The 18,928-nt window shown below is 42.2% G+C and overlaps 1 protein-coding gene across 1 annotated transcript; it reads right to left on the bottom strand.

Moving 5' to 3' along the window:
• Positions 1-1,138: 1,138 nt before the first annotated feature.
• On the bottom strand, positions 1,139-18,146 carry FAM98A (family with sequence similarity 98 member A). The gene is made up of 9 exons (XM_077343568.1): positions 18,012-18,146; positions 17,623-17,713; positions 14,863-15,011; positions 13,526-13,660; positions 12,318-12,502; positions 11,625-11,705; positions 8,627-8,743; positions 5,032-5,199; positions 1,139-2,921 (listed from the first exon to the last, which is right to left on the bottom strand). Exons 2-9 carry the CDS (start codon positions 17,673-17,675, stop codon positions 2,139-2,141), a joined length of 1,671 nt encoding a protein of 556 aa, XP_077199683.1. The 5' UTR covers positions 17,676-17,713; positions 18,012-18,146; the 3' UTR covers positions 1,139-2,138.
• Between the last annotated feature and the right edge of the window lie 782 nt (positions 18,147-18,928).

Raw genomic sequence — 18,928 nt, 5'->3', positions numbered from 1 at the left:
CTGTCTTGGCACATCTAGCTCTGCAGTTATCATAGAATCATAGAGTATGAAGGGGCCATACAGGCCATCTAGTCCAACCCCCTGCTCAACGCAGGATCAGCCCTAAGCATCCTAAAGGAGTTACTCCCCAGTTCTTCAGGCCTCTCTCTGTATTTACTACTCAGTTTTTTAAGTTGTTGATGCCAAGGATTGAATCGGGCACATTTAGTATGTAATACATGTGGTCTACCGTACACTAGTAGGAACTAAAAACCTTGGTGCCTAGTTAATACCCTAGTTGTGCATCAGGAGCAACACCTAGTGGTAAGTGAAGCACTGGCAACCTTGGTGCTGTAATTATGACTCTTCAAGGACTAACAAAAGGTACTTCAATCTGCAGATCTACCAGGGCTCCAACTGGAAGTTCCTTGAAACCAATGCAGCTGATGTACACCTACACATTATAAGACTTCAGTTATAGACTTGTTGTCGTCAATAAACAGGAGCATTGTGGTACCTTAAAGAACAATAAAAATTATTGCCGCATAAACTCTCTTAAACCCACTTCTTTAGATGCTTTGAGTGGATACAAGAAGACTCCTATTCTGTAACATACCCATAAACCATACAAATAACAACAGCGCAATCTAATTTGTATATTTTATACTGGGGGGGGGGAACCAAACTGGAAATGGAAAATGATCGCACAAGAGAGGAAGAAAAATCAATACAAAACTAAAGCCGCAATTCTGGCATGTCAGACAAACCCCACCATACTTTTTTGCGAAATCACTGTAAGAACTGCCCACATTTTCTACATCTTAAAAAAATAAAGGATCGTCTGGATGCCAGATTTTGAAACATACTATCCATGCCCAGTAAAGGTAGGTTGGGTTCAGTTGTGTAAATCAGATCTAACCTATATATTTGTGCTGAAATCAGTAATCAAAGTTGAGGCAGACTCTGGCCCCAATACATTCAAAGCTGGGGAGGGGGGGGGGGATGTTTCCTTGTTTGGTTCTCCTACTCCCTAGAAAAATATGCCAACACTTCTCTCTGCTTATAGCACTTTGTTGACTACATATAAATACAGAAATCAGAGAAAACATTTGCAAAACTAAAGCTGACTTGAACACAGAGTGTTAAAGAGAATCTGACAAACAGGAGAACATATACTTTTATTGCTCGCCTTTTATACAATAGCAGACCTTCAGCCATTTTCTTTCACAGCTTGACAATGCTTCTGTACACACACTCACAAAAAAAAACCCAGCAAGGCGCACTGATGTGGTTTTTAGTAAAGTAACAAATCCAGTTGAAGGCATTTTGTTGTAAAGTAAATGCCAAAAAGGAAGTGAATCCTGCATTTGCTGATCAGTGGTATTAACTCGTGCATAAAACAAATTTCCGATTGCCATTACTGCTAGCTAAGTTCAAGTAAAAAAAATTAGGCTGGTTGGGAGACCAACTGATGAAAGTCAGTTTGAATTATGCTGAAGCATGGGGCTACATATGCTATCTGTTCGTATCTTAGCTTAGTTGGATATGCATGGTATGGCAGTGGTTGGGGTCTCCAGAGTTGACTATGAGATTTTTGATCAATGGGGGATAAGGCTACTGAACAAGTCATCGGCAATAGAGCTCATATAATAGACAGGTGCAGGCCTGCTAAAGTAGGCTGCAGTTCTGCTTAAGTTACAAATGCCTAAGTCCAACTGACTCCAATGGGGCTTACGCACAAGTAACAATTCACTTATCTACGGCTATCAATACGGATTTGAAGCAAAAGTCATTGAATGAAAAATAATATTCAAAATGGCTTGAGCAGTGTAAGATTGAGAGAGACAAAGAACCTGTGTAAAAACAGTTTTCTGGTTTGCACTTTACAGGTGTGAACAGACAGGTCCTCCTGGGCTCCAGATTGCCTTAAAACAAAAAACATGGCTGTTGTTCTATCGTTCAGACAATCCTAGAGAGGAAACGCTGCAGTTAGGTTTTAGTCAGCAGCCAACTGCTATGTGAACCTTCACATGTGCTCAAAAGCAAAGATTGTTTTCTGAAAGCAGCCTTCCACACACGATCTGCTACTAATTTGAAAGGAAAAATCGTAAGAGATTTCTATTACATGAGCTCTGTAGAGAAAAGGAAGCCTTGTAGCCTCAACTAGTGAAGTGTCTTCCTTGTCCATATCCAGACTGATTGTATTGATAACCTCCATGCTGGAAGTGCTGCTCAAACTGCCCCCCTTGATTAAAGTTCTGTGCACCTCTTCCTCCCCAGCCACCTCCTTGCCCGCCACGACCACCCCGACCTCCACGGCCACCTCGCCCTCCTCCACGGCCTCCACCTCGATCACTGGGGTGCCCATCTTGATATCTGTTGTCCTGTTGGTAATTGCTGCCACCACCTTGATATCCACTTCCAGAATATGAAGACTGATAGCCACCATAGCCACCTCCTTGATAACTGCTGCCACCACCGTGATAACCTCCAGTTTGAAAGCCTGCGTCTCTGTAATTACCATCTCTGTAATTGACATCCTGGTAGCTACTTCCTCCACCATCAGTCCATCCTCCCTGAGGCTTGCCTCCTCTTCCTCCTCCTCTGCCTCCATGGTCATAACCACCACGTCCTCGCCCTCCTCGTTCGTGACCCCCATGTTCGTGACCTCCACGGCTTCCGTAGGATGAGTCATATCCTCCTCGGTTTCCTCTGTCATAGCCTCCTTGGTCATAGCCTCCTCGGCTTCCTCTGTCATGACTCCCTTGCTCATAACCTCCACGACCACCATACGATGACTCATAGCTACCTCTTCCGCCTCTGCCTCCACCACTTTGCGGCTGGGGACCATCTTGTCGTTTTTGCCATGGGGGCATCTCAGGAGGCGGTGGCTCAATTTCATTGGGTCTCCCACCTCTGTCAGGTACTCGTCCCATTAACACCTGTAAATAGAATAAACTAATTTTTGAAACAAGCTCAAAGGAGCAGTTGTGGTACTTAATCTAGAATGGTACATTTTATAAACACCCTAGAAATAGTTTTCATAGAAATGTAGAAATAATAAGGGTGCTAAAATACTGACTAAAGTGCATTGTAACAGGAGAAGCTGCAGCAAGTCATAATTCACTTTATACTAAAGTTTAGGTAGCTAGGTGATCAGAATTAGGAATCTTACCCATTACATTTTATTATTAAATCTATTCTTAGGTTTCTTTTTTCCAAAAGACTCCCCCCCCCCCACACACACACAGGGTTTTTCAAACAGAAGAAAAACATACCGTATAAATTCGCATATAAGCCAAGTTTTTCAGCCCTTTTTTTAAACTGAAAAAGTTCCCCTCGGCTTATATGCGGTTATGAAAATACCAGCTGCCAGACAAGACAGGAGGGTGGGAGACAAGTATACTTGTCTGTAGCACAGAAGCAGGAACAAAGGAGAGAAGCAGCAAGCCCAGGAGAGAAAGAGCAGTCTCTGCCACTCCCATTCCCTGCCTTAATAAGGCTAGCACGAGGCTAGCACGCCGCTGCAGGAAGCTTTGAAGCCTCTGTCTCAGAGGGAGAACAGAGAGCAGGAGGAGGAAACGCCCCTAGAGGAAGGCATGGAAAGTGGAGGAAACAGAACATCGAGCTAAGAAGAAGGGAAGCAGCACAGGATTGGATATCAAAAGGCAAGAGGTTCAGAGGGAAAGTGGGAGGAGGAAGGTGGGAAGGAAAAAAAGATCCTGCCCAAAACAGGAGGGGGTGAGGGGAGGAAAGGAGAAAAAGCCACTATCCATATACCACCCTCTGCTTATATGCGAGTTAATAAGTTTTCCAGCATTTTGGGGTGAGATTAGGTGCCTCGGTTTATATGCGGATCGGCTTATATGCAAGTATATACGGTAGTAATGAGTTATTACATCTAAAACTTTCCTTCCTGTTTCTGAAAAACTTAATCTTGTAGCGTCACTATTCATAAATACAGAACAAACAGGATTCCTGATGACTAAATGATGGATCCATGGCCGAGATGCAATTTGCAAGGACATCTCTCCAATCCTAAAGGTTTTACCTGGTTGGATGTCACCCTGACAATATGTTCCTATAGCTACATGGAGCTGTGAAAGTACAACTGCAAGCCACCCTGCACCACTACAACTTCTGCCACCATGGTACACTGCATGCAAATTCCAATCCTGCTGTGACAGATTACTAGATTAAATCCAGGCATAGATTTCTGCCTATATAATACAACAATGGTCAATTATGTACCTAACATAACTGATATTCCTTTCTAAGGTAAAAGCAGCAGCACATGGTTTGGGTCCTGTCTGCCCAACACTGCAGTAATCTTAGGCAGCACGAAAACATACTGCAATGGTGGCTGTTGTGGAAGACAAAAGGCAATGTGCTATGCTGTGCTGTGCTAGTATGATGACATAGGACAGCATGTGACTACAGGGCCTGTTGTGCCCAGATTGGAAAATCTGTTTGGTTTCCCCCCCCCCCTCCCTCATTTCTTGTGCCAGGAGGGCTCCAGCCCTCCTCCAGGCTGGAAAGCAGCAGCCCACCCCTGGGAGCTGCGCAGCCTGCGCCTTGCCCCCAGAGGCTTCAGAAGCAGCGGCCCACCCGCTGGGAGCTGGGCAGCCTGTGCTCTGCCCCTGAAGGCCTTGGAAGCAGTGGCCTACTCCCCAGAATTCACACAGCCTCTGCCCTGGCCCCCAGAGGCTTCAAGAGTGGAGCCTCAGCCTGCGATGGCCTCGCAGCCATCAACCCAGCCTCCTCATCCACTAGTCACTTCCCTCCTTCCCTCCCTTTTCTGGCTCATTCCCTGGGGTGGGACTACGCAAGTCATGTCTGTATCCCTTTCCGTCCCAGGAGGCGAGCCAGAAAATGTGTTCCACATCAAAAATAACTGCTAGGATGAAGGATGACGGCCATGTGTATGTTGTGTATATGCATGTATTAGAAAGAATGTTACTCCAGCACAAACGTGTCAATGCTTACTACAGAGTTGCTTAATATAAACAGTACTTTTAGGAACTATTATACACCTTCAAATGAAACAGATACCTTATTAATGGCACAGGCAGTCTTCTCTCTGATAGACCCACTGCTAGTCCGCATAATCTTTGACAGGTCTTGCCGAGCTGCCAGGAGGTGAGCAACAGAAACAGCACTTTTGGTTGCCAAAATGGCACGTTTCGGCTGATAGACTTTAGCCAATTTCTCTGTTTGGCTCTATTATGCAGAAAAGGGGGGGGGGAGAAATCAATAGAAGGCTGTGACTAAACCCAGACATCCAAATAAACCATTAATTACCTAGCATTTTAACAGCAAGATAACCAACAAAAACATCAAAATGCACTTTATCCATAAGTGAAAGTCATCATAATACAAATCTTCAGGAAAGAGAGTCTAAAGTGGTCCCAAGCAACAATATATCTTTCAGCCTATGCAAATGAAATCCAAATCTGCAATCACTTCTTTAATACTATTTGTGGTTCATCTGTGCATTTTCTGTTCCAAAAGAACTGTCAAAGTCTTGATCTTATTCTATATTTTCAAATCTTAAATATGAACACCATGATAGACAACTAGTGTTTTTGCTCCAATGACACTTGCTAAATCCAGTTGCAGCTGTTGCTGTAAAAGAATCAGCAGAGCACCATAACTGAGTGTATGGCTACATATTATGCATATTATATTCCACTCCTCCCCGAAGCCTCTATTAATTTCTGTTTGTCAAGAAAAGCTTCTCTAAGTCTCATGAGCTTAGAAGTCCAATTCATGAAGGGAAACAAGTGCCAGCACCTGGATCTCAAAGCAAACTGGAGCTTGATCTAAACTTCAATCTTTGATCTAAACTCTTCAATCAGGAGCAGCACTAAGTGGGAGGGGAAAGGGCAGAGAACAAGCACATGTATGCTCTTACAGAAAGCCTTGGCTTAATTAAAATTTGTCATGACTTTTGAGTTTAACCTTACAATGTTAATTCAGAAAGGGAATCAAATTCAAATACTGTTTCCGCAGCACTCAGCAGTTACTGTTTTCTGAAATTAAGGGGAACTACAATTGTAATAGGCAGGGAGACAGTAACATATTGAACTTGCATAAAGAGGTAAAAAGGAAACTAACCACCCCGGAGAAGTAGAACTAGGTGCTCAATAAGTTTTCCTTCTCTAGATTTGCATGCCTTGGATCCTGCCCTACTTTTTAACAATCAAGTCTCCTGGCTCATCTCTGCCTAGGGTCATCAGCATAGGACCATAGGCTGGAACAGCGGGGTTGGGTTTAGAAGGGCTATAGCCCCTAAGTAGGCTGCCAGCTGTCGTTTGCATATGTTGTTCATTTGTTTGTATGGGTTTTTATGGGGTTTTTATATTGAAATTTTATTGTTTTATTCTGTGAACCACAAGACACCTATGTCGAGAGTGGTGGTATAAAAATTGAAAAATAAATAAATAAAATAAATAAATACAACTCAGCACTAGCTGTTTTTAACTTGAGATTTTAACCTCAGATACAGGGAGGAAGTAAGTTTTCCTACTTGACAACTTAAGTTAGTAGAAACTTGTCACTCAACCAATTTGCCAAAAACCTATGCAGGGATGGGAGTAGGCCTAGAAAATAGAGCAGAGAAAAGTAAATTGACCCATCTAGCCAAGCAATCATAGAATCATAGAGTTGGAAGGGCCGATACAGACCATCTAGTCCAACCCCCTGCTCAACGCAGGATCAGCCCAAAGCATCCAAGAAAAGTGTGTATCCAACCTTTGCTTGAAGACTGCCAGTGAGGGGAAGTTCACCACCTCCTTAGGCAGCCTATTCCACTGCTGAACTACTCTGATTGTGAAAAAAATTTCCTGTTATCTATCCTATACCGTTGTACTTGTAGTTTAAACCCATTACTGCGTGTCCTGTCCTCTGCAGCCAACGGGAACAGCATCCTGCCCTCCTCCAAGTGACAACCTTTCCAATACTTAAAGAGGGCTATCATGTCCCCTCTCAACCTCCTTTTCTCCAGGCTGAACATTCCCAAGTCCCTCAACCTGTCTTCATAGGGCTTGGTCCCTTGGCCCCAGATCATCTTCGTCGCTCTCCTCTGTACCCTTTCAATTTTATCTACGTCCTTCTTGAAGTGAGGCCTCCAGAACTGCACACAGTACTCCAGGTGTGGTCTGACCAGTGCCGTATACAATGGGACTATGACATCTTGTGATTTTGATGTGATGCCTCTGTTGATACAGCCCAAAATGGCATTCGCCTTTTTTACCGCTGCATCACACTGCCTGCTCATGTTTAGTTTACAATCCAAAAGTACCCCAAGGTCTCATTCACACACAGTGTTACCTAGAAGCGTAACCCCCATCCAGTAGGCATGCTTTTCATTTTTCTGACCCAGATGCAGAACTTTACATTTATCTTTATTAAATTGCATCTTGTTCTCATTTGCCCATTTTTCCATTGTGTTCAGATCTCGTTGAACTCTGTCTCTATCTTCCGGAGTATTTGCCAGTCCTCCCAATTTGGTGTCATCTGCAAACTTGATGAGTAGTCCCTCCACCCCCTCATCTAGATCATTAATAAATATGTTAAAAAGTACCGGGCCAAGCACCGAGCCCTGAGGTACCCTGCTACTCACCTCCCTCCAGTCTGATGAAACACCACTGACAACAACTCTTTGAGTGTGGTTCTCTAACCAATTCCCTATCCACCTAACTATCTGAAAATCCAGATTGCAGTCCTTCAATTTATCCATCAGAACATCATGGGGAACCTTATCAAAAGCTTTACTAAAATCCAAGTAAACAACATCAACCGAATTTCCATGATCCAGCAAACCTGTTACTTGGTCAAAAAAGGAAACCAGGTTGGTCTGACAGGACCTGTTGGAGACAAATCCATACTGACTTCCTTGGATCACCAAATTGTCCTCCAGATGTTTGCAGATCGCTCCCTTTAATATTTGCCTATTAGAGCATACCTTTCCATCAGCATGAGAAGTTCCAGCTCTTCCTTCTTATTGCCCATGCTTCGGGCATTAGTATAAAGGCATCTGAATCCTTTTACTTTTGGTTCCCTATGAGCTGGCCTTGCTGGTTGGGCTGCCCCCGATCGGTCTCCTCGCTACTCACCTCCCTCCAGTCTGATGAAACACCACTGACAACAACTCTTTGAGTGCGGCTCTCTAACTAATTCCCTATCCACCTAACTATCTGAAAATCCAGATTGCAGTCCTTCAATTTATCCATCAGAACATCATGGGGAACAATCTACTCAAAGACCTCAAAAACTTTCACTGCCCAACCACCTAAAGCATTTCCTCTACCAATTGAACAGTGGCTCCTGCTCCAGAAGGAATGCTAGGTGAGGATTTTACAGTGAGGAAACCAGAGTGGTCTCACAAAAGGACAGATATGATACAGGAGGTAAGCTTGAATGGCCCTTGCATGCCAGGAAGTGCAACTGTTGGTCAGAAATTTAATGTCACCTACTTGCTTTTTACAATAGGCTTTTACAAAGAGCTTTTAGAGAGTTCCATTTCAGCTCAAGTTTCTTCCTAAATAGGGGCTTCCCCACTCATATTAACTAGAAAATGGTTTTCAAATACTGGCAAGACCTGTTTATAAAGGAACAAATCACATATATGGAAATCAAATGATACCTTTGCTCTGTCTGACCAGCCAAATGACTGGACAGTCACATCCAGACGCTTCACTAACAATTTCCGCCGAACTTCATACTCATTGGCTATAGCTTGATTAATAGCTTCAATTTTTTCCTGAAATGAAAGTATAAGAGTTTCATGACTTCTGAAATACTATTTTAAGGACACTTCTCTAACTAACAGGTCAGGACAACATTGAGTGTTTTGCAACAGCTGGAAATCAAAATAAAACTAATTGTAAAGTTTAATGTTCACTTAATGGATAAAACAATTGCAGCAAAGAAAAAAATCCCCAAGAGATCTGCTTCATTCCATCAGATGACAGACAGTCCTATCAGCTGGACTAGCAGCCAGCACTGTTGCGCAAGCAGTTTTCTTGTAACTGCTGATCTGTTTTCTTGGACCATTCCCAGACAAATAATGAACATACTAAAAAGGGCAATGAATCTTGGGGGTAGCCTTTGTCTTGATAAGCCAGAGTACAGTGATGTCAAAAAGGCCATAGGGCTGTTGTTAACATAAGAAAACTCAACAGAGGCTAAAGACCCAGCAGAATAAGAGGAGTATTTCCAGCTTCCTTTAGAACGATCCTTTAGGGAACTATGTCAGCGACAGAAGCATCAGTTGAAATAAGTCACTATGGCTTTCTAGCAGAAAGACAACTTCCCTTTGAAACATGACTGGAGATCCCCTCAATGCAATGGCAGGGTCTCTCCCAATAGGATCTATGGCTACCATTCCATGAAGAGGTTCTGTTCATGGGAAGGTGTATGTATGTGGTTTTTGCCAATTCCCTACTCTCACTGCAGACCTCCATCTCCTCTGAAATACTATTCAGAGGGTTCCCAGGCCCCCAAGAGTAGCCTTTCAGGGGGTGTCAAAGAAGCTGCATTCTGCTGACAGACAACCTTCTATCAGGTTTTGTGTTCAGCAGATTCAAGTCCATATTTTTGGCATTTAAGCCTTTGCACTTACTGATATAAAGAAGCCATGTCTCTAGACCAGCGATTCCCAACCAGGAATCCGTGAACTCCTGCGGGTGCTCCCAAGGGAGTCTGCACCCTTAATGGCCACAAGCTAAGGAATTGGCCACCCAGTTGGGTAGGCCATGGGTGTAACAATTAAAGGGAGAAGTTGGTTGTGGCATAGCATGTGGGGGGGGGGGGGATCTGGGCTGTCTTTGCAACTCCTGCCCTTCTTTCTGGCCTACAAAGGCAGGAGGGAAGAAAAAGACGGTGAAGGTGGTAATGTCACTTCTGGTGACATGTTACTTCCAGGGGGCATGGCAGGGAGGTGTGGCCACCTGACATCAATTCTGGAAGTCCTTGAAATCTGAAAATTCATTTCAGGGGCTCCTCCAAGGTCAAAAGTTTGAAAACAGATGCTCTAGACAGAGTGGGGGGAGCCCAGTTCCTCATACAGTCAATGTCCAGAAATTACCAGAAGCATAACTGAATCATCAGCTATAAATGCACATTTGCCCTGAAGTCTTGCCATAAACACAGTATATGTAGCAGCCAAAGAATCTCTTTGTCACCTTCTCTGGTAGTGTCATGATTTTCAGCAACTCATAATGACCATGCTACCTTTTACTTAGAGCCCAAAAGATCTTGTATAAATCTATTCATTTATTTCATTTATACCCTACCCTTTCCCAGAGGCTCAAGGCAAGTGACAAAAAGATTAAAATATATAAGAATGAACATTTATTATTAGGTTTTAAAAGTTTTAAAATTAATAATTAAAAGTAGCTAAACCTAGGGAAGAATAGTAAATGAATCCAATTAATCATTTAGTTGGATGAGTCGTAAACAAGGAGACAAGCAGACTGTAAAGTTGTTTCTAGGCCTTAACTATAAGCCTGGTGGAACACTCTGCTGAATGAGATCAGGGCCCTGTAGAACCTTAAACAGTTATGCAGAGCCTGCCAGAAAGAGCTGCTTCATGAGGCTTATAGCCGAGGCCAGACCCATTTAACTTCCTTGGAGCTGGGGATCCTAAGCAGATTTTGTTCGCTAGAACATAACGTGCCTTGGGGGACACAGTGGAAAAAACAATTCTGTAGATACTGAAGTCCAGACCATTTAGGGTTTTGAAGGTATGAACCAAAACCTTGAATCTGATGCAGTCCCCAATCAGGAGCCAATGCAGAAAGAAGAGCGCAGGTCGTACATGTGCTTTCCACTGGGTCCCTGAGTCACAGTAATCTAGCCTGGAGGTGACTGTTGCATGGATCATGGTGTCTAGATTGGACACCGACAGGTAGGGTACCAGTTGTTATGCACCTGGTGAGCATCACTTGCAAACCGGGCTTCCGTGGTTGAGGCACCCAGAGTCACACTCAGACTCCTGACCGTGGTTGCAGGTATCAATGTGACTGAGTATGGTTTTGCACATAAATCTTGCACTATGTTGGAAGCCAGACTAACAACATTTCAGAATGTTTAAGATGTAAATGTTTCAGAAAATCCCACAAAGATTATGAAGGTTATTTTACAATTTAATGAGATTCTTCAGTTATCCTCCTGAAACACAGTTCTCCCATCCTGCCTTGTTCAGGGGCATCAGGTAAAGAATATTTTTTGCCTCAAACGCATTTTGTTTTGTGTCCACATTAAAACTGAACACTTTCAGTACTGACCAGATTCCTACCTCTAATCGCATTGGCTAGAGAAAGTGAGATTTGTTTTGTTTTCCTGCATCATGGGCCTTGGCTAAATAACTGCACTAAACTACCCCTTACCAGTAGGCACTTTCATCTGCTGCTCTCTGTCTGTGACAGGCTATAATCTGACTAACATGGAGGAAACTTTTAAAGAGCTGGCATTCGTGGAATATTGCCTACATTAACTTTTAAAAGAAGATCCTTATATCTGATACTGCAACTTCCTTCATATTGTTGGTCTTATTTCTTTGCAAAATATAAGAGTGAATACTTACATCTTACACTGAAAAGTGATGCCAGAAGCTAAAGGTCTAATGACAAATGACTCACCCAATGAACTGGACCCAGTGGTTTCGACAGTAAAGGTTTTCCTACATGATTTGGTGGAACCTTTGCTAATGTTTCTTTTAACTGTAACAAAATAAAGAGTGTTAAAGTACAGTCTTAAGAACCAGATCATGCTCTCCACTCACCCCACTAAGGCACTCAGGTTTAGAAAGAAAGTATGTCTATGCAGAGTACACATACAAAGCAGAGTGGCAGACCATCTGCTAGACAAGCAAAGGTTCCAGGTGCAACCCACAGACCTAGAGTCAATGTTCTGATTCACTTTAAGGCAGCTTCGTATACTCTTAAAAAGACTTCTACAAAAATCCAAACTCAAGAAGTAAATCCTTTTACAGATTATGAAAAGTATTTCTGAAGGTAAGCTATTTTCCTCTCAAAAGTGTGAGCAGATCCCACCACATCTAAAACCTTTTCCTCCAGGAATGGTCAAGTACAAGCATGAAGCCAAGGACAAATGCTTGATCCCAAGAATCAGATGTATGCACTTTGCACATACTAGGCCTTTCCGCTCACAACCCACTGCAGCCCTGTATCCCAACTCCACTCCTAAAAACTGGGAAGCCCTCTGAAGTGGTAAAGCATGGAGTTCATGGAGGGGACTAAGTGTAGTTGGCACACACACTATGTGCACACAGAATTGCCCATGGATTCAAGCCATTGACCCTCAGTTCTTACTTTTTTTTCTATTCCACTGAAGAACTGGAACATAGTTATATTGGCTGGAGGCTTGGACATGCCTAAAGCAATACATATGCCTTTAAGCTCCTGAAAGACTTCACTACCGCCACCTTCCTGGGCTTTTTTTGGAGGAGCATTGACGCACAGCATTCGGGCAGCTTCTAATTCTGAAATTAGGTACGCTGAAGGAAGAAAAATTACAGTTCAGTCTATGCTCATTTTTAACATTGCAGAAAACTGGAATATTTACCATTGCTACATGACTAAGGAATACAAGAACAAAATTTCATATTTTACAGAATGCTCTTGTTGAGAAAATATGGAACCACAGAATACAGCTAGGACGAGGTATAAAGAGAGGCTTCTGAGGTCAAATGTCTGAAGTCTAAGGCCCACATGGTATATTTGACAAGTCACCAAACAGCATTTCTCACAGACATGTGAGGATATCAAGTGGAGATTTGTATGGCTAGAAATAACAACTTTTTGGATACTTCTTCCAACTTATAGCAGCATCATAGGATTGATCATTTTTATTGTCAAATGCTAATTCCCTTCACTGGGAATGAGGGAGTGCTGAATCTGGGGCTCTTATGTTATTGTAAGGTCAAGAAAACTCAGGCTAAAGGATCTGGTAATTACCTTTAAGGGCCCAGTATACCTGAGGGATCGCCTCCCTGCCAATGCCCCTCAGAGCTTTACACTCCGCCACCACCAACCGGCTAATGATCACTGGCCCCAAAGAAGCCTGCCTGGCCTCAACCAGGGCTGGAGTCTTCTCTGTCTTGGCCCCCAACTGGGCCCTGTTCTGCAAGGCCTACAAAAAAGAGCTCTTCCGCCAGGCATTTGGTTGGGACCAAGCGAAACCAGCAACATCTACAGGGCCCCTGCTCCCTCTCTCCCAGGAATCCATTCATGCATTCTGCCCCGGACCTGTTTGCACTGTTACAGTCCATTACCTCTGTTATAGTTATTAATTGTTAATATTATTGTTGTAGTTATTTACATGTTATGGAAAAACTAAGTTCCATGAATTGTTTTTTATGTTCCATGTATACTGACCTGAGCCTCAGGGGAGGGCAGTATATAAATATAAATATAATAATATAAATAAATAAAAATGTCTATGTACCCCACAACAACAATAAAAAAAATCAAAGCAAATATTTTATCTTCATTTCAACGAGGTGTTTTCTTCAACTTACTGAGCAGCAAAAGGCAGTTTTTCTGATTGAGAAGTCGCTTTGTAACATCTCCTGATGTTAGTGTTGTATATGGGCAGTTCATTTCACCAAGCAGTCCACTCATTTCAAGCTGGAACTCATCTGCTTCACTTGGACCTCAAAACAAAGATTATTCAAGTTAAGGCCCCTCAGTTCTTACAGGCATTGTTTTCTTACTAAAGAGTAAATCCTACCTAGTGGGAGTGAAGTAACATTTATGGAAGCCAATTTTCCTACCTCCTCCATTCTAGTACAACTTGTTGAGCCCCTGAAATCATGTTTGTGGAAAGAATCGACCCTCAGTAAGAGTATGGGGAGGGCAAAGAGAGTGTCTGCAGTATAAACAGAGAAACAGTGAACCCTGCTGGTTCAGTCCTACTCCCTTTTTCCACAAGCAAACACATCTTCCTCATCAGCAAAAAACATGGGTAGGATTCAGCTTAAATGTCATCAGAAGACACTGCTTTCAAACTTCATGGTGGGTTTCACAATTCAGGGCAGAAGAGTAAAGTGTGGCATCAGACTGCTTTTGTTTAAAAAATGATAAGAACAAAGATTTCTAATAGAATCCAAAGCCAAGAAAAGAGCAGTTAAATGAAAATTGTTGATAATGGTTTTCTCTCCTCAAGGAAGAATATAGGTAGCAATTCTCTACTCAAGGAAGAATATAGTTATATATATATAGTTGAGTAGTTCTCTACTCAAGGAAGAATCTAGGTAGTAATTCCACAGGAGTGAAGTATTGTATGCAGAATTCTACTTCTTGAGAAATTCAATTTCCATTTTTAAAAAGAGCAGGTTTCTGACTTGAAGTATGCTTGAAAGTGCACGTGCAGGCTTAGACAACAGAAGGATGTCTCACTATAACTCAGTTGGTGAGGCTTCAGTGCCCCCTGGTAATGGGTAGAGATTCATAGCGCCTTGCCTGTTCCCATAACTAACTGGTACATAAAGGAAAATAAATTGTGTGTATGTACATTTTTAAAATAGACACTGCTTGGCATAGATCTGGATGTCCAGTTGCAAAACTTATTTTTACACTTCACCCATTTGGAAGTTATCCAAACTTGCTACTGTGTAGTTATTTCTTCACAATGTAGTAGTGTTTAAAAAGCTGCAGGAGGATCAAGTTCTACAGCCCATAAAAAGGCAAGGACCATATAAGCCTGAGCCCAATAATTCATTAAATAATTACCTGCTTGAATAGTTAACGTGTAAAATACCCTACATATCACATCAATGTTTGGGAGTACATACATCAGAGTTAGTATGAAAATCACCAAAAATGTGTACATGTGATCAAAATAATATGTACTCACTGTTAGTGGCTTGTACATTTTCTTCTAGTTTGCAAAATAACCTTAATTCTGACACTAGCCAAGCACAGAGTTTGGTAAATTCAGGGGAACTGGCTCCACCGGAAGCTGCTTGAGTCAGAGCTCCATCTTCTAACAACGGGCCTTTGTATCTGGCAAACAAAAATGAGAACTCTGTTAGATCCTCTCACCTCTATTTGAGTATACAGACTATGCTTGTACAGTGACAATCCAAGGCAAACATCAATCCTAAACATATTTACTTGGGAGTAAACACCAATAATGTCAAAGGAGTCTACTTCCAAATAAGCTTGGGATTATAGCCATCCACCATCAAAACACAGCAGAAAGAGGGCAGAATGGGAAAAAAACAAAACTAAGAAAGGACAAACATGCTTTTTTAAAAAACTTTAGTTGCTCCCACTCCACCCTCTCAAAGGCATTTGATTTTTTTTGCCTGTCCTAACTTCTATTAGCAAATGTCATCCTGAGACAAAATTCAGATTTATTTTCTCCAGTAATTTAGGGATGCCGTTGAAACTGCTCTGGAAACTTCAATTGATCCTGAATGCAGTGGTGAGGGTCCTTACTGAGACCCAGTGAAGAGCACACATTCAACCTGTGCTCTCCCAGCTGCAATGGTTCCAGATGGAAGACCAGATCAGGTTCAAGGTTCTGGTTCTGACCTATAAAGCCCTAAATGGTCTTGGAGAGTCATATCTGTGGGACCACCTCCTCCCCTATGTCTTCCAAAGAAGCTTAAGGTCAAGTGAGCAGAAGCTCAACATCCCTGGCCCCAAGGATGTAACTGGCCTGGCCTGGTGGAACACTCTCCCTGGAGAGATCAGGGCCCCATGAGAACTGTTCCACGGGGTCTGTAAAACAGGGCTGTACTGCCAGGTCTATGGTTGAGGCCTCCCTGGCCAAAACATCAGCCAAGCTGTCTCCGTACTGCAAACTGACATCTGCATTGCTCCCTTCACTGGGAAATTAAAGGTGGTTTTGAATTATTCTGGTTATAAAATTATTTTAATGTGACAGTTATTGTTATTTTTTGTTTTTATATATGCTGTTACCTACCCTGAGCCTCTGAGGAAGGGAAGATTATAAATAAAATTTTATGATTATTATTTATTTATACCTTGCATTTTTCTCCGGTGGAGACCAAAGCAGCTCATTATTCTATTCCCTTTTAACCTTACAACAACCCTGTGAGATAGGTTAAACTGAGATAGGTTAAACTCGCCCAAGTTTACCCCAAGTTTCCACAGCAGAACAGGGATTGGAATCTGGATCTTCAAGATCCTAGTCTTGGATCTTATATTGCTCACTCTTTCTGGTAACATTTGTCACTGTTTACAGAATACTACTGACTACTATTATATAAAGAAATTACAGAAGTTCTGCATTAATAAAGTTGTCCAGCACAAATACTCAAGTTTTACTATCTTCATTCATGCTTTCAAAACACAGTCTTCGGAATTGAACTGACTTATGAAAAAACTAGAGAAACTGCACCAACCTTTTTTTGGACAGCATGCTTTGTGAAAAAAATAAAAGCATATTTTGTTTCTACCATATTTTTCCTTGATATCACATTTTCCCCATTATTCAAGACACAATAAATGGATATGTACAAAAACTCTTCCACTTTTTCATCACAATGGCTGTGAGCAACAAAGCTGCATAAATACCACTATACACTGATAAAATATTGTAACATTTTTAAAAACCTCCAACATTTCTATTTTGTGAACATTTTAATAATTTTTAAATGTTAGGGGACTGTGTGACCCCTGCAATGACATCTCTGTGAGAAGGATGACCTTCTCACTTGAATATCAGTGAAATTACCTTCACTCACTCCTATACTCAGTAACACCTTGCTGCTCTCTGAACCATTTACTAAGTCAGAAGTATTTTTATTATTTTTCAAAGAATTTGTGCATGCCCTGAAGTCTTGCACTGCTTTGAACATATAACCATTTTAACCATTATATCACAAAATAAAATGATATAAAGATTAACAAAAATAAGCTTTGTAATGATTATAAGCATACTAGATAAAATCACTTTATATATTTCTCTCTGTGTGTATACTATATTAGTAGATTTATATATACTAGCATTACAATATTTTGAAAAGCAAAAAAGAGGACATATTTCCCAATTCCCAACTGACTACTTCAAACAAGTGTTCACTATGACAAATCTCATTTTAAAGACCCCTACTATTTAAGCTGTGATAGTTGCTACTAATTAGGAATATTCCTAATCTTCCAACCCCAAAAGAGGACACTTTCATCAGTTTTTTTTAAAGAGCCCAAAGGACAAATACACACAAAAAGGACATGTTCTCTCAAAGGAGGACATCTGATGGTGTGTGTGTGTGTGTGTGTGAGAGAGAGAGAGAGAGAGGATGCATTACAGAGTCCAAGTATTATTTCTAGCCCTCTCCAGAAATCAACCACTTCACTTGAGAATATATCCAGAAAATTCATAGACCTAACAAAGTAAATCTGGGATTTTGGAAGTATTTGTAAGAAATCTAACAGATATTCTCTTTTAAGATTTTCTCTCTTTCAAAATATTCTCTCTAAAGTAAAAAAAAAAAATCAGGTTTCAGAGGTGTAACTACAATCAAAGGCTTAAGCAAGCTTTCACCACAATAAAAGAGATGCCGAAAGAATACATAGTTTTTAAAAGAAAATTATATAAATACTATAAACCACAATGCTACCGCATGTTTGTTCTGATACGCACCCTAGGTCTTCCAGCGACTCGAGGATGTCATTCTCCATGAGCTCAAACTCCATCCTGAGGTTTCAGAATGAGCATAAAACAAGACCGGGGCCTGCAAATAAAAAGCAGCAGAGAAAAGGGGGATGCTTCACATTCCCAGCGAGGTTTGCTGCTGCCTCCTTGCCTCGCTGCGTTGAGGGATGTGCACGAAGAATCAGCTCGCCCTCCCTCAGCCCTGCCGCCTGGGCACGGAGACCAGAGGCACCCAAGCCCCGCCGCCCTCTTGCCCATGCTGACCCCCGCTCAAGCAGCCATTTACGCGCCTCCGCGCAGCCCCCGGGCTCCTGCCCGCCCTCCCTCCTGGCGAGGCGACCTATCCCTGCCTCACCTCGCCCACCACCATCACCCACCTTTTGCGCAGCTGCTACGCCGCCGACTGCTGGGTTGGCATGTCAGAAGGTGGGGGAAGGGCAAAGGGAGAGGAAAAGGCCCTCACTTCCTGACCTCTCACCCTGTCTTGAGAAGCCGTTCATCACTAAGCCTGACTGAATTCTCTACTTCGGATATTTTGTATCTGCCAGTTTCTTTGATCTTTTTAACAGGCACTGACGAGATAAATGTCTGTCACTTCTCCCGCCCGCCCCAAAGGCAAGAAACAACATCTGTATAAAAAATATTTTTTTTCTTTTCGGGCATATTGTTAGACAGACCCCAACTGAAGGACCTCATCGCGTTTGGAAACTCGCACGTCGTTTTCCTATGTGGAACCACGTTGAAAAGCGCTGGGCCTAAAAGGAGAACAGACATAACGGGATAAGGGGCAAACTACCTCAAAAGGCGGACATTTTTGGATGAGACTACATGTCCCAGCATGCCGTTGTACTGCGAGCTACTTAGAATAGCATTGGTTGGTTAAATTCGCGGGAAACTGCATGATAATTTCCAGAATGGTAGCCTCCAGTACCCAAAAGAGCAGATTCTTGGGGCTTTTAAAAACAAATAGTTTATTGCGGTAAATCGCCAAAAAGAAAAAATAAGTTTATTTAAGATCAAACACAGCCTGAATTCTCTCTAGAAGCTAAAATAACCAAACTGAGGCTATCCTACTTTGATCACATTATGAGAAGCCAAGACTCACAGAGAAAGATGATAATGCTAGGAAAGGAAGCAGCAAGAAAATAAGAAAACCCAGCATGAGATTGATTGACTCTGTCAAGAAAGCTAGGGTCTTCAGCTTGCAAAACCTGAGCAAGATCTCCAACAACAGGATGTCTTGGAAGTCATTAATTCATAGGGCCATTCCGCACCGGGATCCATGTAGCAAATT

The sequence above is a fragment of the Paroedura picta genome, chromosome 1 (assembly GCF_049243985.1).
Source record: "Paroedura picta isolate Pp20150507F chromosome 1, Ppicta_v3.0, whole genome shotgun sequence".
Taxonomy (NCBI): domain Eukaryota; kingdom Metazoa; phylum Chordata; class Lepidosauria; order Squamata; family Gekkonidae; genus Paroedura; species Paroedura picta.
Note: the sequence above shows the minus strand (reverse complement) of the source record. Positions and strands in the feature narration are given on the sequence as shown.

What these genes read in the sequence shown, in the direction of transcription:
- FAM98A (XM_077343568.1), bottom strand. Translation starts at nt 17,675, where the DNA reads ATGGAGTTTGAGCTCATGGAGAATGACATCCTCGAGTCGCTGGAAGAC. An exon ending in AAACTGCCTTTTGCTGCTCA is followed by an intron (nt 12,503 to 13,525) that starts GTAAGTTGAAGA and finishes TTCTTCCTTCAG; the next exon opens with CGTACCTAATTTCAGAATTA. An exon ending in CTGCCTGTGCCATTAATAAG is followed by an intron (nt 2,922 to 5,031) that starts GTATCTGTTTCA and finishes TTCTATTTACAG; the next exon opens with GTGTTAATGGGACGAGTACC.